Source organism: Engraulis encrasicolus, chromosome 4 (assembly GCF_034702125.1).
Source record: "Engraulis encrasicolus isolate BLACKSEA-1 chromosome 4, IST_EnEncr_1.0, whole genome shotgun sequence".
Lineage (NCBI taxonomy): Eukaryota > Metazoa > Chordata > Actinopteri > Clupeiformes > Engraulidae > Engraulis > Engraulis encrasicolus.
Genome location: NC_085860.1, coordinates 667321 through 692500, shown reverse-complemented (window position 1 = coordinate 692500; position 25180 = coordinate 667321). Strand labels below are relative to the sequence as shown.

The window sequence follows — 25180 nt, the reverse complement described above, 5'->3', positions numbered from 1 at the left end:
CGTGGGTTTCTCGCAGGAGAACCGCTGTCCGCGCGGCGAACCGATCATAAAGTGCTTTATGGGGTCGCTGGACTAACTGCACTCGAGGAGCATAAGTTAAACGCAAAGTAGCAAAATAGCGTATTGGGCAAGGTCACTGGCCATGGTGCTGAAATTACTGCTAAGCATGATGTTGGCTATGTTTAAAACGATTCTTGGGCTCGGGAGTATGGGGCTCTAACTGAGAGCTCGGACAATACCCTCGCTGGCGAATATGTGCGAGCTCTAAGCGGACACCCTCTGGCCGGTTATAGGGAGAGCGAGCAGAACAGAGGAAGCTCGAGGGTGGAATCCTGGATAAAACAACTGAGATGACGAAGATAGGGGGTGATAGGGGATGGTGAGTACGAGCGGATGAATGACGGAGAATGAGAGTCAGGTGGATAGGTAGGCGTGCCTGTTTTAGTGTGCAGAAATTAGACGAATGACAGATAAGCAGGGAATAGAGTGCAGGTGTTAATTTAGACCTGTCAAATTTCATTACGTGCATTTTGTTAAAAACAAAAGTTCGTGGAAGCGTAGTGAAATTTGACATGCCCTAATTAGCAATATAGTGCAGACAGTACACAAGGGATGTAGAGCAGAGTGAAATTTACAGTAACATTTACAGTATTAATCCCAGAGGAAATTGTGTGCCACATCATCTAATCTGGAGGGAGCTCCATCCTCGCAGTACTTGCAGTGCAGTGTCTTATTTTCAGACACAATGCCTGGGTCAGTTGGGGCGTCAAGCAAAAATTTAAAGGAATGAATGTTTGAAACAAATGACCATTACAGCTGAAGTTACATGTTGAAGTATGAGCTGTTGTGGCTGGCAGGGCCCAAGTGACTGCCTGCCTAGCCTGGTGGCACGATGTTCCTCTGCTATGTTATTATGTGTGTTGAGGAGCTGCTAAAGGGTATCATCTCTTTGTAGATGCTGGCATTGTGGAAGACAGCCAGTGACGCAGCACGTGCCGCCCGTTATACTATATATCTTCCCTGCCTGCGTCAGTTTACCAATAAATATTTTAACACATTTGTGGCAGCATAAACACCTCTTGTGTCATATCTTATCACCAATGTCCCTCCATCACCTCACTGTCACAATAAGCTACACAGCATACGGCGGATGGCCGTGCTGTCAGCAAGGCCATTTAATCATCTTTGTGTGTGTGTGTGTATAGCCTAGGCATGTGTCCCTGGCTGTGCCTGTGTCAGGGTGTGGCACTCGCATCCAAGTGTCCACGCACGCACGCACGCACGCACGCACGCATGCACACACGCACACACGCATGCACGCACGCACGCACGCACGCACAAAGCAAAATATACAAGGATTGGGATGTGTTCTAAAAAGAGAGTTTGCCTGTGTGTGTAGTATGTGTGTGCTTGGTTGAATTCAACCAAGCACACACATACTACACACACAGGCAAACTCTCTCTTAAAGTTTAGGACTATTGCAAGGTGGTGCAGCTGGCGAGTTGTGCAATAGTCCACACACATGCAGACTCTCTCTTTTGAACACATCACATGTGTGATGTGTGTGTATTTTGTGTACTGTGTGTATTGTGCTGTGTGTATTGTGCGTGCGTGCTTATACGATGTGTGTGTGTGTTTCACTGTCTGCTTGCGTGTGTGTGTGTGGACACTTGGATGCGAGTGGTCTCTCACACACTGACACATGCACAGACAGACAGACACAGGGACACATGCCTAGGCTACACACACACACACACACACACACACACACACACACACACACACACACACACACACACACACACACACACACACACACACACACACACATACACACACACACACACACACACACACACACACACACACACACACACACACACACACACACACACACACACACATACACACACACACACACACACACACACACACACACACACACACATTCACACACATACTCGCGTAGGCGTGTGTGTGTGTGTGTGTGTGTGTGTGTGTGTGTGTGTGTGTGTGTGTGTGTGTGTGTGTGTGTGTGTGTGTGCGTGCGCGCGTGCGCACGTGCATGTGTGTGTGATTGTGCGTGCATATGCCCTCATTGCCCATTCTGTTGTGAATGCCACTGAGAAGCAGCCTGTCACAAAACACTCAATGGAAAGGTCCCGCCATTGTAGTCACTGAAGACACGCACTAGCCAGAGAGGAGGAGGAGAGGTGAGGGGGGACCTGAGAGTAAAGGGGCTGCACACACACACACACACACACACACCCACACACACACACACACACACACACACACACACACACACACACACACACACACACACACACACACACACACACACACACACACACACACACCTGCATACACACGCGCGTGCGCACACACAAACACACACACACAAAGTCACTTACTGTGATGGCAAAGTGGTGGCAAATGGGAGAATTTTGAGGAGTCAGTGACCAGTGGAATGTCTCTGTGTGTGTGTGTGCGTGCGTGCGTGCGTGCGTACCTGCCTGCCTGCGTGTGTGTGTACGTGCGTGAGTGTGTGCGCATGCGTGCCTGTGTGCGTGTGTGTGCACGCGTGCATACGTGTGTGTGCGTGTGTGTATGCGCGTGCATGCGTGTGTGTGTGTGCGTGTGTGTATGAGGGGAGCCCTAATCTCCTGTTGCTCATGAATACTGTATGTGGTCCCTTATAAATATTGCAGCCAGCAGGCATTCACCGCAGCACACCACACCGGCCTGTCTACCACTTGACACATTACAGTCAGCCACCAGTGTTGCCAGATGTTTCTGATCAAATCCCGCCCAAAAGGTTCTCAAAAAACGCCAAAATGCGCAAATTTCCGCCCAATTTCAACAAATTGCATTGATTTATATGGGCACAAAACTGCAGAAAAATAACCCTAAATGGCCAATTTTTCCCGTTTTTACCCACAGACGGCCATCCCAAGTAGCCCAATTGGGCGAGTAACTACCCAATCTGGCAACACTGTCAGCCACACGTCTCGGGATATTTTCATGATCGACTTGCGAGAGACAAGCAGAGTCAATCTTCTCATCAGTTCATACAGTATGTGTCACTGCAGATATATGAGCCGTCGAGTGTGATCTGGTTTGACAACTGTGAAAAATGACATCACTTCATTGTTATAGAAATCCATTATGGAATTAAATATAAATATAGTTATGTGCAAATTCTGTTGGACTGAGCTAATCATGATGTAATATTATGATTATCATCAGCTTTTACTCCAGACTCAAGGTCCAATTTCAAGAGAACATACAAGCACACATAGATGTAAAAAGAAAGAAATAATGATAATAAATTCTAACAATATATACTAATATACGTATATAACTCATTATAACTAGTTTCATCCAAATCCGTTCATAACTTTTTGAGTTATCCTGCTGACATACAAACAAACAGACAAACAGACAGACAGACAAACAAACAAACAAACAAACAGACAGACAGGCAGACAAACCAACGTGACCGAAAACATAACCTCCTTGGCAGAGGTAATAAAAAAGAATAGTAATACATAGAAGACAAACAGAAACCTGTTCACAATACAGTTGGTGAGCCACAGCAATCTAGCCCAAATCCACAATTCTGGACAGACAGCATGCTCATCTGAACTAGTGCTGTTATAGAACCTCAAAAGGTGGCAAGCCAAAGTCAATAGTGAATTTCACCCGATTACAAGTTGCTGAACCACTGAAAAGTCTGAAATGATTTACAAAACATTACCATTCATAAACTGAAAAGATTTTGGAAATATGAATTGCCTTGTTTTGTTAAATGGCCTAATTTCTCAGCAATGTGCCGTGTATGTGGTCACACATGACAATGAATAAATGTTTGCGTGCCTATGCGTTTCTTTTGCTGCGTCAGGTCTGCTGACAGAGATCCAGTGTAAGTCCAAACGGCTACGTAAGAACCCCAAAGGCTCGTCGGGGGAGTGCACAGTGGATGACCTGGAGGCAGCCGACTGTGGGGACACCAAGCAGGTCACTTCATCCACCACAAGACTGTCAAAGGTGACAATGGCCAATTCCTTCTGTCCTTACCTTACAGTACTTTCTTTCTTTATTTCTTTCTTTTCTTTATTTTCCTTCTATCTCTTTCTTTCATGGTGGCGCTTCCTGGAGGGCATCAATTTCTTTGTTTTTCTCTTTATCATTATTATTTTTCTTTGTCAAGTTAAGGCATACGTCTATGGCAGAGTAGCGTTGTCCATAGGTCTATCACACACACACAAACACATGCACGCACAATCGCACACACACACACACACACACACACACACACACACACACACACACACACACACACACACACACGCACACACGCACACACGCACACACGTACACACGCACACACACACACACACACACACACACATACAGGAGCCCACCAGAAGTACAGCAAATTACCTCACCTCTCACCTCAAGAAGATCACAGAGGTCTATCTCCACTCCAGCCCAGCTGTGTGTGTGTGTGTGTGTGTGTGTGTGTGTGTGTGTGTGTGTGTGTGTGTGTGTGTGTGTGTGTGTGTGTGTGTGTGTGTGTGTGTGTGTGTGTGTGTGTGTGTGTGTGTGTGTGTGTGTGTGTGTGTGTGTGTGTGTGTGTGTGTGTGTGTGTGTGTGTGTGTGTGTGTGTGTGTGTGTGTGTGTGTGTGTGTGTGTGTGTGTGTGTGTGTGTGTGTGGGTGGGTGTGTGTGGGTGTGTGTGTGTGGGTGTGGGTGGGTGTGTGTGGGTGTGTGTGTGTTATCAGTAAGATGTGTAAGGAGGCTGTAAAGTGACAGAGCCAGGGTCCTTCGATTTTACTAGGTGACATGACGGCAAGCGTTGCAGTATTGTACGGGATTATCATTTATGGCAGTTGTGTACTGTAACGCTGCTCCCTTCAAGGTTAGAGCTCCAGTCGTTGAGTAATATTCCGCCTGAACAAGCAGCTGCAAGGATTAGATTGGTAGCGTGTCACCACTGTGACTATCGAAGCTTTCAAGTATGCAGATATAGTCGTAACACTACCACGTTTAAATTGGCACTTCTCTTTTAAACTGATTCAATATAATCTGTTTAAACGAGCTTTTTACGTGGGCAATTTCCTCATTGAATGGGTTTTCATGACCTTTCTAAACCACCTAATATAATTATAATATAATAGTGGGTTGAAATATTTAAGCCTGTTATATTTCAGGAGATTATTTGACCATTTACATGAGGCATTTTTTAATGTAATAGGCCTACTTAATTTAAAACTGTTAATATCGTGTTTCCTTCCTCCCACAGGAAAAAGTAGAGCTCAGCCAAGAACAACAGGCTCTGCTAAACTACATCGCCGATGCTTACAATAAGCATCGAATTCCCCCAGACATGGCAAAGAAACTGGTATGTTCCATTTAAGTTTCAAATATAAAACAGGCGTCATAAAACCCACAACCGCAGGCCCTACAGGAGCTTCTGAGGTGAAATAGCCCTTACACCCAGATAAGTTTGGGACCCCTAAACCAAAAGCTATTAAAGTTCCTCCTGGCAGTACTTCAAAAAATTGAAAAGAAAGAAGTTTACCACACACTTGTTATTACTTTTTGCTAGTTTATTCAGAGGGAACAATGTGTTTCGCCTCTGGGTGTCATCAGGTTCGCTCAGGCATTGCCGGTAAACTTCTTTCTTTTGAAGTATTGAACACTCCTGCGTTTACCAGCACCTAGAAGCTGTGCATGGATCTTTGAACTGTTCCTCCTGGCAGTGTTCCCAAAAAGATTGACACAAGTCCTCTCTATTTCTGTATTGAGAGGGTATGCGTTAGCAGTAAGGATAAACTTCAGTGATGGGCAACCTGGATTTAGAAGCTACAATCCAGTGCCACATATTCCAAATTTAATAATTGTCTGGTTTTAACTTTATATTTCAACTGTAGGTGATTGCTTAATTGGACAGGTAAAACTAATTCATTTGGAATATGTGGCACTGGACTGTAGCTTCTGAATCCAGGTTGCCCATCACTGCTGATCTTTCCTCTCTTTATCTTTTTATCTCTCACTCCTTTTTTAAAAGATTGTTTTGGGCTTTTAAGCCTTTAGTCAGACAGGGCAGTTTGAGAGTGTGATAGAATAGTGGGGGGAAAAAATCAGGAAATGACCTTGGGCTGGAATTAAACTTGGTCTCTGACGTAACAGTAGCTGTTTAAGACACGGCCAACACCCTTGGGATGGACTGGTAATCTGGCATAAAGGGCATTACCCGGTGGGCCGCCGACGGTCCTCAGGGGTCAATGCTGTTGGCTTTTTTTTGTATTTACTTAAAGATCTAGTCCACAATTTAGTGGGGCTAAGGCAAACATGGCAAAGCCTTGTCATGTCCCAGTCCAGCCATGTTTCATTTCTTCCCCAACACCGTAAAACACACATCTACCTACAGTACAGTGCAGTATCTACAGTATCTTCTGTCTGGCTGCTCTAGCTCCAGGACCAGTATAACGCAGAGGAGAACTTCCAGCTGCTGACGGAGATGGCTACGAGTCACGTACAGGTGCTGGTGGAGTTCACCAAGAACATCCCAGGTGGGGAAGTGTGTGTGTGTGTGTGTGTGTGTGTGTGTGTGTGTGTGTGTGTGTGTGTGTTTGTGTGTGCGTGCGTGCGTGCGTGCATGAATCCTGTACGGTACATCTTCTCTAAATATACAGCATATATACTGTACTGCATAATGTTTTGGAAGCCCTGTGTTAAGATTATTGTTCATGTAAGCCTGTTTATAGGAGGCATGTGTGGTATGTACTGTAGGTGCCTTTGCGATGATGTTTCACCTGAACATGGGTGTTCATGGCAAAATCTCCCTGTGACATGGTGTTCAATGGTTAGGTTTCCAGGGCTTGGACCACGAGGACCAGATCGCTCTGCTGAAGGGCTCCGCTGTGGAGGCCATGTTCCTGCGATCAGCACAGGTCTTCACCCGCAAACTCCCCCAGGGACACACAGAGGTGCTGGAGGACAGGATCCGCAAGAGTGGTACGTCCATGAAACCCAACAGCACCAGTGTTGCCAGATTGGGCAGTTTCCTGTCCAATTGGGCTGCTAAGGATGGGCATAAAAGTCAATAGAATTTAGTTCAAATTGGGAAGGATTTAGTGCTTCCAGGCAGGTTTGGGCATTTTTTGGGCTGGAAATCATCAGCCTCATCTGGTACCCCTGAACAGCACCCCTATTTTCTATGAAGAGCAAGTTGTTGTGCAGTGTGTTGCAGTGTTACTTACTGTAATTGCCATTCTGGCTGTAAGAAACAGGTCACACAGAAGTCACCCTAACTGCACAAACCCAATTCACACAAACTCTACTGCTACCTTACTATTATCAAGAAATCAAATCAAGATTAAAATCTCTTTTCTCTGGATCCCTAGCCAAGACAGCACACAAAAGAAAACCTTGACAATAATCAGTAATGACAAATAAATAAAATTTGAAACTGATAAACTGATGAAAAATGCAAACCGATAAACTGTTCAGAAATGTTTGACACTTGCAGGCAGTTGACGATAAATAATGCAAGCCGCCACCATCAAACAGCTCTCCAACCACCACACACCAACCCCAGCCTCCACCCTTCTCTAAATTAAGAAATAAACATGTCGGGAGTTATGGCTTGCCCTCCTTGTCCACCGGGTGTGTGTTACACCTGTAATGGCACACTGTAGACTGCCGCAGGCTCGGTTTCGGTGTTGAGTGACAGCTTGGCGGCGCCCATTACAAAACACCTTCAGCTATGGCGTCCGTCTGACATCATGGTGCAGCTGTGAGTAAAACACAGAAATCAGGAAAAGCAAAAATGGAATTTAGAAAAAGGGGAAGACCTGGGTTGAGGTCTGCGAGTGCTTTTCCAGTTTGTTTCTGTTTTTTGTTGTTGTGTGATTGGCAGATTCTCTCTGAGGTCCTAGTCCAGTGTTTCTCAACCTTTTTTAAGGCGAGGCACCTTAGAAAAGTAACACAAAAGTAACACATTTGGAGACGTTCGAAGTTGCAGCTTTATCTCAGACAGGCTATGTGTAGGCCATACTGGGGTGACCTAAATTTACTTTATTGTGCGTAAATGGTAGATGAAATATTCTACTGACTAAGCATTAATTTATTTATTCAGACAAATGTGTATTATATTACATAACTTGTCTATTCATTTAGGTCAATTTCACATACCGTCAGCCACGTTTCCGCGCCACCCCAGGGTGCCAAGGCAGCCCGGTTGAGAAACATTGTCCTAGACAATAACATAAGCCATGATCATCCTTTTCCACCACCAAGGTGGAGCTGTGAGTCTGTGGTGTGTGTGGTGCTAGTCAGTATTGGGTACCACACATTGCACAATTGATATCATTTACTGGCTCTGGTCAGTATGATGGACAGCTTAACCCTCAACACATTATGCAACAACCGTTGCAACCTTAGCCATGAAGATGTGGGTCTGTGGTCAATGGCGCTAACTGGCATTGGTTACCTCTCTGAATGGGAACTAAACAAGGGAGATCCCATTGACATATACATGACTTGTGGGCACAGCTTGGTAGATGACTGTGCTCTCTGTGTTTTCTTCATTACCTGGCCTCCAGGAAGGGTTTTGACCAGGTAAACTGATAAACTGTTCAGAAATGTTTGACACTTGCAGGCAGTTGACGATAAATAATGCAAGCCGCCACCATCAAACAGCTCTCCAACCACCACACACCAACCCCAGCCTCCACCCAATGACCCTGTCTCTCTGTTTTTCCACCTGTGCTGTGTGTTTATGGCCGGAACATGCACTGAGTCATACACACACGCTTGGGCAAACACACACACAGGCACATACACATCACATAATGCGTCTCATAATGTTAAAAAAGTCAACTGCAGCGCTGGTCATTTCTGATAGCAATTGGTTTAAACTGATTTGATATACTAATCTATTTGGTATATTTAGACAGTTCGACTCTTTCACCAGGAGATGATCATTCCACAACACCCTTAGACATGACTTCTGCCCTCTCCCTTGCCCTGCTGTGGTGCAGCTGTGAGTCTGTGGTTAGCGGTGCTAAACGCCATGCTCCTGTGATTTTGTGGTGGGTCACTGACATGCGAAGACACAAAGACAGGGTATAGGGTAGTATGGGTAGGCCTACAGTGTTCATGAAAAACTAATGGCATTGCTTGAGCATGTTGTGCAGCCTGTGCATTTCACACTATAGTCGCAATAAATTATGCAACACTATTATGTGGGATGCAATCGGATTCTTCTTAAGATACAATGGTTGTCCTGGTCCAAAGGTGCATTTCTGGAAACTAAAGTTGGTAACTTTGTTAGCTACTTTGTTGTTTGCAATGCATTTTCGCATTGGCAACTACCAAAGTTGCTACAGTAACTGCTACTACGCCAGAAATGCACCCCAGACCTGGTTGTGTTAGGCCTATATTTAGCAACAGTGCTAATGAAGATGTTGCAGGCAATTCTGTTTGGCCAGGTGGGGCACAGACACAATGGTTGTCAACGCTCCACATAGGTCTATTGCGTAGTGTTTGCACATCATGTTTTGTCTGTCCTTTACTGTATCTCTCTGTCTTTCTGTTTGTCTTTGTCTGTCAACCAGGCAGTTTATTAGCACATTAATTCATAAAGCCCAATTTGAGGGAATGTTGGGTAAGCACCTTATTCTAGGTGTTTTTTTTGTTTGAATTCGATTTAAATTAGATTAGAATAGTGTCCTTAAGTCATTTTTGAAATATTTCTAAACTTAGCAGGAAGAGGGTGCATGGCAGTATGCCATCAGGCATTGGCAGCACAGCAGGCCAGGGCTTGAAAACTGATGAATCACTTTTCTTAATTGCCCTTGGTTGGGCATATGCTTTCAGCGTGTACCGCCATTACTGGTGAGCTGGCACAGTGTGCCAAACGCACAGGTGCTGAGTGTGCCTTCGTCTAGTGCCAGCTCTGTGACTACTATTTTGAGAGAGAAACCAACACACACCTGGGCGACTTTTCGAGGGCAGGTTGCGGGATGCGAGATGCGCTCTTTTATGAAGATGCGCTCTTTTATGAGGCGTTAGTCGCTCTTTTATGAAGATTAAAACTTCGACTTCATCTTCATACATATATTTCAAACTTCATAAAATATTGCAGCCAGTTAAATGTAAAAGGGTTAGTTGCCCTGCTGCCTTAAGTATGTTAGTTAGCTCAACTCGAGAAGCCTTGAGTTGAGTTAACTTAAGGCAGCAGGGCAACTTGCCTTTTTACGTTTAATTGCCTTACGATGTTTCACAGTGTATGAGCTCTGTGACTACTCCCAGAGTGTGTCTGAGAGTTCAGGAAAGAAACAACTACTTAAATTCAGCAAATAGTAAAGCATGTTTTAAGACATGACATGGCCCCTGCTTATTTCTTTGTTACCAGAAAGTTATCTTCCACACAACGCGCTCTTTCGTCTTGTTGGTGCGTCTCTGAAGTAATCAAGTAATTAGGGAATGGATTGCACTCAGTTTTTCTTCTTTCTCTTTCTTTTCTTTTTATTCAAACATTGCAGGCTCAGACAGACGTTTCGGCTGCAAGAGCTTTCATCTGTTTGTTACCAGAATGGCAATGACGAAGTTGTAATGTATTGCTGAAGGCTTTGTGTGACGTCACAGTAGTGTAGTTAGTAACATGATAGTAACGTCAGAGAGAGTAGATAATATATATACCTAAAGAATCTCTGATAACGTTGTTGTTGTTTTTTTCAACCGATAGTAAGGCATTCCACTGGCGGAAGACTATGTATATGTTATGGAGCTACTGTATAGGACTAGTTATTGAACAGTACATAAATTAATGGCCAAATATGTTTAGGGAGGGATTGAAGAGGGCAGAGAGATTGATGAGGTGATGTAGCTTGAGAGTTGTGGGGTGGACTGGGAAGGACAGAAGATGGAGAAGGATAGTTGAAGGAGAGTTGCAGAGTGGGATATGTTAAGGCACTATGGATGGTAGGGGGTGGATGGTGGATGCAGAACAACGAAAGTTGTGGGGTGGGTTGGGTTGTGAGGTACTGTGGATGGTCTAGGTGTGTGTGTGTGTGTGTGTGTGCGTGCGTGCGTGCGTGCGTGCGTGCGTGTGTGTGTGTGTGTGTGTGAGAGAGAGAGAAAGAGAGTTGTCGGGTGTGTGTGAGTGGCTATGGGTTGTGTTTTGAGGGACTGTGAATGATGGGCTGGTGGTGTATGAGAGTTGGTGTGGCTGTGGGTGTGTGTGTGGAGGGAGGGGGTGGGTGAGTAGTGGGTTGTGTTTTGAGGTGGTGTGGAGGACTGGGTGGATCATGGTGGACGGAGTGTTAGGAGGTTGTGGGTCTTTTGGCACTTTGTCTCCGTACTCCCCTGGCTTGGGGAAAGGGCAGCCTGAGGGAGAATTGAGAGGCGGCGAGCGTCTAAAGAGCCTTTTGTTAAAGCTATCTAAACATCGAGGGGGCCATTGTTCCGTCATCTCTCTCTTTCTCTTGTGCGCACGTCGTCTCCGTCTCCATCCGGCCACTTATGACATTTCTGCCGCCTCACAGTCCTCTGGTGTCAAAACACTCCCTCTACTCGTCTCTCTTTCCTTCCTTCCTTCCTTCCTTCTTTGGTCTTCATTTTTTCTCCCCCGTCTGACTGTTTATTTATTTTTATTTTTTTTGGCGCGAAAGTGACAGCTGACAAAAAATGGGATGTTATCTTCCTTTTCCTTTGAGTTCTTCAAGTAATTACACCCCCTACAACTATACCAGTTATAATAAATAATAAAAATGCATTATAATCATAATGATGTATGTAGGCCTATAGTAGACTATATAGTAATGCAATAACATGATGTTTTATTTCAATTATATACAGTAATAGGGACTCATAAGTAGACAGTCTGATGTGTGAAGCTGAGGTGATACTATACACATCTCTCTCTCTCTCTCTCTCTCTCTCTCTCTCTCTCTCTCTCTCTCTCTCTCTCTCTCTCTCTCTCTCTCTCTCTCTCTCAGTCCAACTCCATCTTTTCACTGCACACAGCATCGATAGCGATGTGTCTCTCTCTCTGTGCCGCAGCCTCTCTGCTTTGCATGAGAAAAGAGCCCCCCAAATACACAGTAGCCATATCACTGATGATGACAAAGACTTGGCACAAAGGCAAAGCGTCAGACCCTCTGATAATCTGAATTGCCTCAGTTGGCGAAGCGCATCTGAAAGAGACCAGTTCAATTCAACTATGACTCAGCATATCAATCATGGTTAGTGCGAAACACAAACACATTTAGAAATATATATATATGATATTTGCCACATGGAAATATTACCAACAGGGATTGTGTTTGTGTGCACGTATGTTCGTCATGAACACCAAATCATGGTACTGACACTGTTATTGTTGCCAAATGATAAACCTGAGTCACTGAGTTATTTAATTTAATTTATTTGCATTCAGAGAAAATCAGCTAAAAAAGCAACTTGGTACACTGCCAAGGTGAATGCTTCTAGATCCAGCCAGCCACAGACATATTTTCAACCTTTCCAGAAAACCTCAAGCAGATCCTTCAATTCAGGCAGACAGACAAACACACAACATCCTTGTCAAATGAGGCAATACAAGGCTTAAGAATAAAAAGTTGTGTAAATTGTTTATTTTCCCGTGCTGAGTTTCATGTCAGTTGGCTCATGTGCACGATAGCAAGAAGACAACACTGCCATCCTGTGGCCTTGTGCAGTCACCACATATCCAGTTTCTCTTGCCCACATCATTATTCAGTTGGCCTGTATTCAAAGCAAACTTTGGTGTTTGAATTTTAGTGTGCTTTCCTCACTTCTCTCAGAATCTATTTTATTTCTCAGAAGACCTTTATGATATGAAAACCATTGGAGTAAACCCGCTGCTCTGTTTAAAGATTCATTAACTCACCAATATGTATATATGTTAACCAATCAAGGAAAGAATTTATTCAGATATGATTCCTCCGTTTCTACATCATTAAACCATTATTTTATCATAGAAGCCTCAGGGTCAATAGAAGAATTGAGGGGGTGGTGGTGGTGTGTGTGTGTGTGTGTGTGTGTGTGTGTGTGTGTGTGTGTGGGGGGGGGGGGGGTCCCCTTTATTTCCAATGGTACACTCTAAGAAAATTTCCCTGCAAAATAACGGCAGTTACTGGCAATTATATTTACCTGTAATTCTACTGTTATTTCACACCAAAAATCAAATACAGCTCATTGCTGTTTAATGTATCACAGTATATAACATTTTTTCAGCAGCAATTGAACTGTTAAATAACAGTACTCTACAGAAAAATAACAGTACATTTCAGTTAAAAAGTTGAATTGTACTGTGATGACAGGCAAATACTGGGTCATAGTTGTATTCATGAATATGGCCATGGCTACTTCCCACCCCACCCATCATTCTCCATAACTGTGGTACCCTGGCCATGTTACCACCCCACCCTCCCATCGTTCACCATGACTGGAGTGCCTTGAGCATGATACTATGGCGCAATGCTGTATTGAGAAAATGGTTTGCGGTGGTTCTTTGAAAGTGTGGGCATGAATAAAATTTCAGAGTACGCAGTGCTATGTTACAATGATAGTGTGCAAGGTGGGCTTTTTACGGTATCTCTTGATGAGCCAATGATGAATATAGCATTGGTCAGTCTTTAAAAAAATATTTTGCACCAAGTAGCACAGCAAACAAGCAGCACTACAAGCTAGCTCTCAAAGCAATGCCTAATTTGCAGCAGGCACATTATATGCAACAATGCCACAAATGATGCCACATACAGCAAGCTTTCACAAAGAGGAAAGTGTGCAAGCATGTAAGCAAGCTTGTAGGCAAGCTTGTAGGCAAACAAGTGCTATGCTGTGCCATGCAGGCCAGCCAGCAGGCAGGCAAGCAAGCAACTGAAGTGTTGATAGTCCAGATTTATATACAGGTGCAAGAGTACCATGTGACCAGAGTCATCAGGCCCTTGGCAGGTGACACCCGTAATTGAATAATGGCCCTACTCAGGTGAGGCCAGGCACTGATTAGCAGATTGGTTTAGATGGGGCTGCTTGTTGCAAGAGTGTTACAAGTTCTTAAAATGTTTCAGCCATTCACACTTTCATCACTATCAAAATGCATGTGCTACTCACACTTTGCTGCATCAAGCACTTTTTAAGTATTGTAGTTTCCTTAGAAATTGTTTCATCATGCTTGATAGTATCAGATAATCTTAAACCAGTCAGAATGACTTCAGTTCTTCAGGTGGTATTGAAGTTTGATGGTGATCACGGACAAGTGGAGGATGAATGGGTTTCAATGGTGCTGCCTAAAATAACTTGTTATTTTCTAGAGATGCACCGGATCCGGTTCCGGTTCCGGATCCGTCAGGGTAATAGAGTTTTTCACAGGGTCCGGGTCCGGCAGGATCTTAAGCAGTGGATCCGGTATCCGGCATGTTCCGTTATGTCAGGGTCCGGTGCATGTCTAGCCTAGGCTTTTCAGTCTTTCACAACCCCAATCACTGCATGGAGTGAAATCCCTTTGGAAGCGGCTATTGCAGGCAGTGTGGCAATAAGCCAATGAGTCTAAAAAATAGTTTGCGCCAACGTAATAAAAAGGGCCCACGTGTGCGAGTAGACTATATGTTTCAACCCTTTTGTAGGATCCGGTATCCGGTTCCGGATCCGGCAGGATCTTATTCAGTGGATCTGGTATCCGGCAGGATCCTAAAAATCAGGATCCGGTGCATCTCTAGTTTTTTTCACAACGGCGAATACTGCTATTGTGCAGTACTTACTGTTTATGCTCAATATGTGACTCAAAGTAATATTTTCACAGTAGTTGTCTGTTTTTTCGAAAAACAGTAGAATGCTGTTGCAGAATTGCCGTAAATAAACAGCTATTTGTTACAGTGTACTAAGGCTGCTGACATGCTGACGTTACAACTGAAATTTTTAAAAGGGTTGCATGACTAAGAATAAAGAAATATTTAATGTCTAATGCCATGTTTCTCAACTTTTATTTGTACACCAAAAGGTTTTTTTTGTCATCCCATGAGTACCCCCTAACTCATTCTCTATATATTTTTATATTTTTAATACCTCTATTCTTACATAATAATGGGCTAAATATTCCCACGTACCCCCTGCAGTGTGCTCGCGTACCCCTAGTGGTACCCGTACCCATGGTTGGGAAACACTGGTCTAATGTAACACATTGGGTTGTATTTTCTCCTTGTCCTGTTTTCTTTACAGGGATCTCGGAGGAGTTCATCACGCCCATGTTCAACTTCTACAAGAGCATCGGAGAGCTCCAGATGCTGCAGGAGGAACACGCTCTCCTCACCGCCATCACCATCCTCACGCCAGGTTACTACCTCTCATGTCATGATACACCTCACTCACCCACTATGACATGTAGACCACATCCGCCATCACCATCCTCACGCCAGGTTAGACTTAGACTTAGACTTCTTTATTGTCCATTAAACTTACATGAAATGGAAAATTTGCTTTGGTGGCGGCACAAGACACACATGACAAACACACATCACAGTCAACACAATAGAGAATAAATATATCTGCGTAGATAATAAGATAAGATAAAACCTGTGGAATAAATTAATCTCATTACTTTATCCATGTCACGCAGTTAAAATTAAAAGATACCTCTCCTGACACACCGACCTCACCCACTATGACATGTAGACCACATCCACCATCACCATCCTCATGCCAGGTTACTACCTCTCATGACATACTGCCCATTGATTATCCATACTCTGCTGTGATGAAATTGATCATTCATTGTTATAGCATGTCCGCGCCAGTGTATGGGGATAACTGAAATTGTCGGAGCCGATAGTGCTCCGCAGAGCTGTTGGAACCAGTGTGCGGAGGGCCTAACTCTCCTCACCGCCATCACCATCCTCACGCCAGGTTACTACCCCTCATGCCACACCTCACCTACTATGACATGTAGAACATTATCCTTTTGAAGGAGGTAGGTCTGTACGATGCTTTTTAATTAAATAAAGTTTATTTTTTTGTGAGCTTATTTGGCAGTGTGCAGACCAACCTCCTTCAATTGACTTTTTTTGTCTTGCACCTTGCACATTCGCCATCACCATCTTCACGACATGCCATACCTCTCATCACCTTACATTGTGCGTAGCCTACATGAACTCTCCTCACCAACATCACCATTCTCATGCCAGGATATTACTTCACTTTCCTCTATCCCCACAAGAACACACAGTATGTTATCTAACATCCTCCATCATCATCATCCTCACATCAGGGCTGCGTTCCAATATGCGACCTTGCGTCCTCCACATCATGTGCATCATGATCATATCTCATAAATCTCATATCTCACAAAAGCGCAATTGTAAAGTCATTTTCTCATTTGCAAACTGGATGGTGAATGAAGGATAGTCCCCCAGAAATTGTTGTGGCCAGGCTGACCGCTGGGAAACTTTATTGTTTTCTCCACGGAGGAGGGGCCAGGAGGCGAGGCGAGGCCACAATCACAAGTGGTGGACACAAGGTCGCATATTGGAATGCACCTCATGTCATTTCTTCTCATAGCACACCTTGTCCAATATGTAGAACACATAGGAGATAAAGCAGGAGATAAGCACGGGAGGAGGAGCAGATCAACACAGGAGATAAAGCACACAATAACATAGACTGCAGTGGATGACCCCAAAAAACTGCTATACGAGGAGCCACCCACATTACATTACTTTCATGTTATGTTTACATTAGCCTAAATGAAGGCAAAATTCTTTCCCTTTTCCCATCTCCCACCTTCCCAACGTAAATGAGGGACCAGTCACAATATAAAACATTATATGATATNCACAGTAAAAAAAGAACTGTTGTTCTTACGGTAGATTGCTGGCAGCAGTGGTTGCCAAAGTCTACCTTTAAACAAATAACGGTATATTTCCTTTTTACATTTTACGGTAAAATTATGGCAGCAGTGGTTGCCAAAGCCTACCGTTAAATAAATAACGGTATTATTATTTTTTACATTTTACGGTAAAATTATGGCAGCAGTGGTTGCCAAAACGTACCATTAAATAAATTACGGTAAAAACGGATTATACTCAGGTGAGTTCAATTATAGAGTTACAATCAGACAACTGATTGGACTGATTATACTCAGGTGAGTCCAATTATAGAGTTGCAATCACAGACAACTGATTGGACTGATTCAACTCATTGGAGTCCAATAAACATCAACTTAATTAGATACCTAAATAAATGCCCAATTGCCAGATTGTCTAGTGCAGGCAGGTGGACCAGTCTAGTATCATCAATGAAGGGTATGCAAATCCATTCTTTATTTAAAAAAGGCCTGAAAATAACCTTAAGGAAAATGAAGGCCAAAGCTAGCGGGGCAAGCAAGCTAACAAACAAGCTAGTTAGCAAGCCATGCAGCCACCCTTACAACGTGACCTGCTAACCGGGCCGGCCAGGCCAGGCGAGGCGAGGCGAGGCGAGGCGAGGCGAGGCGAGGGCAGGCCAGCCGACCAGCCGGCCTTACAGCCGGCCGGCCAGCCGGCCTTACAGCCGGCCGGCCAGCCAGCCAGCCAGCCAGCCAGCCAGCCAGCCAGCCACCTAGCTAGCTAGCAACCAGTGAGCAGTACAATGCAACAGTCCCTGTTTAAATACATGTTCAAGTGAACCATGTGACCCGAGTGATTAAGCATTTGACAGGTGCAGGCAGTAAGTTAATCATTGCATGACAGCCCTTAGCACTCAGGTGAGGTCAGGAATTGATTGATAGATTGATTTGGATGGGGTAGAATGACAGTTTCAAATAGACTGGGCTACTTCTAAGAGACTAAATCAAGGGATTACTGTCCCAGGTAGACTTTTTCAGATTATACTAGTCTATAGGTATATTTTACACATTAAATGAGGCTAAACTGTAGGCTGTTACCGGATAAATAATAAGTTACAGTGAATTAATGCAAAATGTGCAAACTGTTGCCATTTGCAGTCCTTAACTGTTGCACAGTTTATTCAGTTGCCAGCTTCATTGTTGTCAAATCTACAACGTGGAGGCACCTGGAGCCAAGCAGACAGGCAATATGTTTTCTGTGGAGTAATTAATATTTAATTCATTATAACCTCCATTGCTTTCTGTTGGGTAGGAGGAATGCAAAAAAAGATATTCTGAATTTTGAAGAGGTTTACTGTGTCAATTTGTCTCTCAATCGAAAACTCTGATGGCAAAGCCTCAAAGTCCAATAAGGGAAAAAAATATTGCGGTGGAGAATTTTTCGCAGGATGAACTAGAACACATGCAAAGGGTTGTACTCTAAGTTAATACTCATTGATGGCTACTAATCAAATAGCGTGTTGACATCAAACTCTGCCTGTTACAACCAGCCTATCAGTGGTTTGACAAGTTACACCTGGAACAAGTGCAATCACAAGAGATCTATTGGACTAAAAGAGGACAAAAAGCCTAACACTACCAGAAAGAGCACCTACTTTTTGTAGTATACACAATGTGAAGAAAAGCAGAACAGAGTTCTTTGTCTGTTGGTTCACAATTTGGTTCACTAACAGAGGATTGAGTTTGGTTCACTTATAGGGGACTCAACAAAAATGGCTGCTCATGTTGCTAAAACATTTGGAAATTGGGGAGGCGTGTTTTCATAACTCTCTAGGGAGTTAAACATTAACTCTCTAGCTCTCTTAGCTCAACAACTCGGATCCAGAGGAGTCAAATAACACTCTGTAGTGTTGCTACAACTCTTGATGTTTAGATTTTGGCTGAACACCAGTCTAACTCTGATCAATCTAACTCTGGCAGATTAGCTGTGTACATATGTGTACACCAGTGAAAAATAAAGTCATGTACCGTTTCTTGACTACTTCATCTTCACTTAACGGTATTTTCCAATATTTTCTTTTCAGTGAACAGTTCAGTATTTTCTACATATTGACACCAGTGAAAAATAAAGTTATGTACCGTTTCTTGACTACTTCATCTCACTTAACGGTGTTTTCCAATATCTTCGTTTACAGAGAACAGTCCAGTATTTTCTACATATGACACCTGTCAAAAATAAAGTTATGTAGCGCTTTTTGACTAAATAGTGGCTTGCCATATTTAGTACAGAGATAAACTGTTTTACATTTTACGGTCACTGACTGTTGCAATTTGATAGTTTTTTGCCGTAATTTCAACGGGCATTTTTTACAGTGTGATATGATATGATATGATATGATATACGATATGATATGATATGATATGATATGATATGATATGATATACGATATTATATTGTATTATATTATATTATATTATATTATATTATATTATATTATATTATAGCCTATTATAGCCTATTATAGCCTATTATATTACATGCTCCATCCAGCTAACTCTCTGCTCAGACACAAGCACTGCATATAAAACCTGAGACACAGTAGAGCGGACAATATCTCTACTAAAAAAAGTAAAAGTAGAGTAGCTTCTTCCTCGCTACAGTCGGACTGATGGCAAAACAAAACATTTGATTTTAGATTCTTTTGATTTCTTAGATCTTTTCTTTCTTTGATTCCTCGATTTTTCTTCCTGGATCACTTTTTTGAATGTCTTATGTCTATTCTATTTTCTATTTATTGACTCAGTAGGCCTGCACAAGAGTTCCTATGTGCCTGGACTACTAGTTCATTCACAAATGGCAAATAAAGAGCTTTGGCTTTTGACTTGGACTTGGACTTATATTGTACATTATATTGAACTATATACTATTGTATTATATATGACTATGAGACTATTTCTCCCTCCTCAGACCGGCCCTACGTGAGGGACCAGGCTGCAGTGGAGCATCTTCAGGAGACCATGCTGGAGGTGCTGCGTAAGTTCTGCAAGCTGCAGCATCCTCAGGAGCCCCAGCACTTTGCCCGTCTGCTGGGCCGCCTCACGGAGCTGCGCACCCTCAACCACCACCACGCAGAGATGCTCACCTCCTGGCGCATGAGCGACCACAAGTTCACACCGCTGCTCTGCGAGATCTGGGACGTGCAGTGACCACAGGCCACCAATAGAGGGAGTGGTGGTGGTGGAGAGAGAGAGAGAGAGAGAGAGAGAGAGAGAGAGAGAGAGAGAGAGAGAGAGAGAGAGAGAGAGAGAGAGAGAGAGAGAGAGAGAGAGAGAGAGAGAGAGAGAGAGAGATTGAATGGATTTCAGAAGAATGACACATTTGTAGGGAGACAGCAAAAGAATGAGTCAGAGAGGAGTTAAGAGTCAACAGTCAGATGGAGTGTGAGAGAGAGAGAGAGAGAGAGAGAGAGAGAGAGAGAGAGAGAGAGAGAGAGAGAGAGAGAGAGAGAGAGAGTATGACACATTTGGTGAAAGACAGCAGGTGCCGTGATGAGAGTTGAAGCCCATGAAATTCATCACATGAACTGAACTTTGGAAAGTGAAAATGTTCATTTCATTTAATGAAATTACATAGGAAATAGATCACACTCAGTTTCTTCTTTATTTTATTTTCTTTCCTTTTCTTTTCTTTTCTTTTCTTTTCTTTTCTTTTCTTTTCTTTTTTTTTCTTTATATTCAATCATTGCAGGGTCAGAGTTGTCTGAGTGCGACCTATGTGCTACATTAGGAAACTGAGTGTGATCTATTTTCTACATTATCTGACTACTTCAGAGACGCACCAACAACCTGAGAGACGGTGGCGTATGGAAAAATAACATTTAATGGAAATACATTTAAAAAAGGACGGCAGGCAGTGACAATGCCTTTTTGTTGCCACATGCTACTGCACTGTTCAAATGCCCACAGGAAGACAAAACATTTCAGAAAGGTATTACTGTATTTTGTGTAAAGTTATAATGGAAATTCTATGTTTTTATAGTAATTAATTAACAAGATCCCTCGGTCTTTACAATGTGGTTCTTTATTAAAGTTGTTTGACTACACTGTGGTGACTTCCTTTTCTCTCTCACTTACATGAAGCCTTAAACATTAACAAGGTATCAGACAAGATTTTCAAACAGATTTAACACTAGGTTAGGTCAGTCCATGTTCTCCAGTAGTGTATGGAGCATACTGGCAATGGTGTCCTACACTGTAACAAATAGCTGTTTATTTACGGCAATTCTGCAACAGCATTCTACTGTTTTTCGAAAAAAACAGACAATTACTGTGAAAATATTACTTTGAGTCACATATTGAGCATAAACAGTAAGTACTGTACAATAGCAGTATTCGCCGTTGTGGAAAAAACTAGAGATGCACCGGATCCTGATTTTTAGGATCCTTCCGGATACCAGATCCACTGAATAAGATCCTGCCGGATCCGGAACCGGATACCGGATCCTACAAAAGGGTCGAAACATATAGTCTACTCGCACACGTGGGCCCTTTTTATTACGTTGGCGCAAACTATTTTTTAGACTCATTAGCTTATTGCCACACTGCCTGCAATAGCCGCTTCCAAAGGGATTTCACTCCATGCAGTGATTGGGGTTGTGAAAGACTGAAAAGCCTAAGCTAGACATGCACCAGAGACCCTGATTTTTAGGTAACATGCCGGATACCGGATCCACTGCTTAAGCCAGGCTCAAACTACACGACTAGCGATTGTGTGTCCGATTTTGGCGTCGGGGTGCACCGCACACTAGAAGAGAATCGCAACGGTCAATCTTGTCGCTGCTCGCAGCCAGCGAGACAATGCCCGACGTTCTATTTCCAGTCGCAAATATCAAACACTGTTTGATTTCTACGATTTGCGATCGGCGACTCTTTGAGCTGCCAAAGTTCTATCTTAGAACGTCGCTCCCGACGAGGAAATCTTTCCCGACAATCGCTTGCGATGGTCCTGGGGGGTAACGTTCCAGCGATTGTCGTAAGGGGGGTTTTCAGCCGAGAATCGGCGCGATAGTCGTGTAGTTTGAGCCAGGCTTAAGATCCTGCCGGACCCGGACCCTGTGAAAAACTCTATTATCCTGACGGATCCGGAACCGGAACCGGATCCGGTGCATCTCTAGAAAATAACAAGTTACTTTAGGCAGCACCATTGAAACCCATTCATCCTCCACTTGTCCGTGATCACCATCAAACTTCAATACCACCTGAAGAACTTTCTGACTGGTTAAAGATTATCTGATACTATCAAGTATGATGAAACAATTTCTAAGGAAACTACAATACTTAAAAAGTGCTTGATGCAGCAAAGTGTGTGTAGCACATGCATTTTGATAGTGATGAAAGTGTGAATGGCTGAAACATTTTAAGAACTTGTAACACTCTTGCAACAAGCAGCCCCATCTAAACCAATCTGCTAATCAGTGCCTGGCCTCACCTGAGTAGGGCTGTTATGCCATTATTCAATTACGGGCGTCACCTGCCAAGGGCCTGATGACTCTGGTCACATGGTACTCTTGCACCTGTATATAAATCTCGACTATCAACACTTCAGTTGCTTGCCTGCCTGCTGGCTGGCCTGCATGGCACAGCATAGCACTTGTTTGCCTACAAGCTTGCTTACATGCTTGTACACTTTCCTCTTTGTGAAAGCTTGCTGTATGTGGCATCATTTTGTGGCATTGTTGCATATAATGTGCCTGCTGCAAATTAGGCATTGCTTTGAGAGCTAGCTTGTAGTGCTGCTTGTTTGCTGTGCTACTTGGTGCAAAATATTTTTTAAAGACTGACCAATGCTATATTCATCATTGGCTCATCAAGAGATACAGTAAAAAGCCCACCTTGCACACTATCATTGTAACATAGCACTGCGTACTCTGAAATTGTATTCATGCCCACACTTTCAAAGGACCACCGCAAACCATTTTCTCAATACAGCATTGCGCCATAGTATCATGCTCAAGGCACTCCAGTCATGGTGAACGATGGGAGGGTGGGGTGGTAACATGGCCAGGGTACCACAGTTATGGAGAATGATGGGTGGGGTGGGAAGTAGCCATGGCCATATTCATGAATACAACTATGACCCAGTATTTGCCTGTCATCACACAGTACAATTCAACTTTTTAACTGAAATGTACTGTTATTTTTCTGTAGAGTACTGTTATTTAACAGTTCAATTGCTGCTGAAAAATGTTATATACTGTGATACATTAAACAGCAATGAGCTGTATTTGATTTTTGGTGTGAAATAACAGTAGAATTACAGGTAAATATAATTGCCAGTAACTGCCGTTATTTTGCAGGGAAATTTTCTTAGAGTGTATGTTTGCCCTGTATGCAAACTGGAATGGGTTATATGAATCCTGAAAGCATAGGCTTTCCAGAGGGTTACCATACCTGCTGAGTGGCAGGTCTGTTGGATGTTTAAAAAAGGCCCAAAACGGATACCTTTACAAAAATATCCATATATAGTCTCCAACCGTATCCTGTCCCCATGGCTTCTACACAACACAACTGATTCCACGCGTCTCAACAAGATTTTTTTTTCTATTTTAAAGTAAAAGCACCCAGTCAGTAAACTCAATCTTAATTGAACACAAAAGTTGTCCAATACATCACTAGAATTATAGAATTAGAACTATATGTTTAACCCTTCTTTTAGGCATTTGCCGATGCAAGCAAGATTTTCTTGATCTCATAATGAGTCACTTGGTCTAGCATAGCCAGTTACTCAGAAAAGTAACATGTGTTGAACAGAATCTGAAGCAGGGTTTTACACTCCTACCTTTAGTTTTGATGCACTGTTCAACACAGAGAGCTATGTTAGATCAAGTGACTCATTATCAGATCAAGAAAATATAGCTTGTATTGGCAAATGCCTAAAACAAGGTTATAACATTTTTAACTAAGGCTTTAGTTGCAGTTCTACAATTCTAGTGACTTATTGGATGACTTCTTTTTTTCAATTAAGATTGACTTGACTGACTGGATGTTTAGAAATAGAAAAAAAAACAACCCTGTTGAGACCTGTGGGGCCATCAGTTGTTTTGTGTAGAAGTCAGCGATAGGCAACTGACATTGCTGTTGGAAAATGGCTAGAATTTATATTTTTTATTGAGCACATAATTCTGTAGCTGTTCATGCACAGTATTAATGCCCTCCCTGAGAATCTAAAATTGGGCCGCCTTGGGCAGTCTTGGGCCACATCATTCATTGAAATAAGGAGGTAATTTTGGAGGGGAAACCAGTGCCATTAATCTACCATGTTATTTGATATCCAGTTCTTTTTCTATTCAGTTATTTGATCCCTATCAGTCTTTTGAGTCTGGGCATGTTTGTAATGTTCAATGTAGTGTTCAGGGACCTTGCAATCCCTTGTCTCAACTGTTTCCTTGTTGTGCCACATATTCCTTTCTGATGTTGGCCAGTTATGTAAATGTATTTGTGTAGCTATGGCCTATTTGTTCTGTATATATTCATGTTCGGCAGATTACGCAGGCCTTGTTTTGTTTGGCATGATTATGGTTTGTCTGAATCGAAACATTTGTTTGTCATTTCTTTGTTAGCATCATGACATATAAGGAGTATATCCCCTTCATGCGCACTGTTCCACCAGTGGAACGCAATAGTCACTGAAAACCCTTTACTAGCATACTACTTCACTCCTATGATAGTACAAAGGACCTTTAGTAATACATTATGACTTGGTCATTGCCATTCTGATAACAGATAATTTATAACACGGGCTGTGTCTTACTTTAATATTATTAGTAGTAGGCCTACTAGTGTATCCATAAAGTCCGTCTAGATAATCAGCAGAATACCATCACATCTGAGCCCATATTTCAGGCATGGGCTATTCCACATGAAGCTGATATGTTACAATGATAATGCCTTACTGATTTCATATGCTTTGCAATGTTTCACTAGTGGGTAGTGTGCTCTATTGCAACTGAAATTCAAGCATCCCAAACCCTCCACTATAGCTACACTGGTGCAGGAATCATTACTCAGGTAATAATGTTTGACTTTCTGATGCCATAAATGTTGGCAGCATATTACTGGTGGTCGTTTGCTGCGGGTAGAGTTTAATTAGATAATGATAACATTGACTCGGACGTAGCAAAAGAACCTCACTGAGCTGTTCCTGATCTGCAACATGATATAGTTTCCATCTCTATCCCAGTTTGTCTACCTGATAACTGATTGACAATTCACAAGTGATTTCTTTGGCAGCTCTGCTTTGTACTGCAGAGCTGGTTTTATGTAGCC

At 42.9% G+C, this 25180-nt stretch overlaps 1 protein-coding gene across 2 annotated transcripts in view; it reads left to right on the top strand.

Moving 5' to 3' along the window:
* The window catches only part of nr1h4 (nuclear receptor subfamily 1, group H, member 4), a 34727-nt gene extending 14461 nt beyond the window's left edge, over positions 1 to 20266 (top strand). For both annotated transcript variants that reach the window (XM_063196418.1, XM_063196419.1), the window contains exons 5-10: positions 3906 to 4051; positions 5309 to 5407; positions 6482 to 6581; positions 6880 to 7026; positions 15256 to 15369; positions 19824 to 20266. In XM_063196418.1, the coding sequence (XP_063052488.1) occupies positions 3906 to 4051; positions 5309 to 5407; positions 6482 to 6581; positions 6880 to 7026; positions 15256 to 15369; positions 19824 to 20062 (845 nt within the window). In that variant the 3' untranslated portion in view covers positions 20063 to 20266. The remainder of the gene's footprint in view (positions 1 to 3905; positions 4052 to 5308; positions 5408 to 6481; positions 6582 to 6879; positions 7027 to 15255; positions 15370 to 19823) is intronic.
* Positions 20267 to 25180: the final 4914 nt, after the last annotated feature.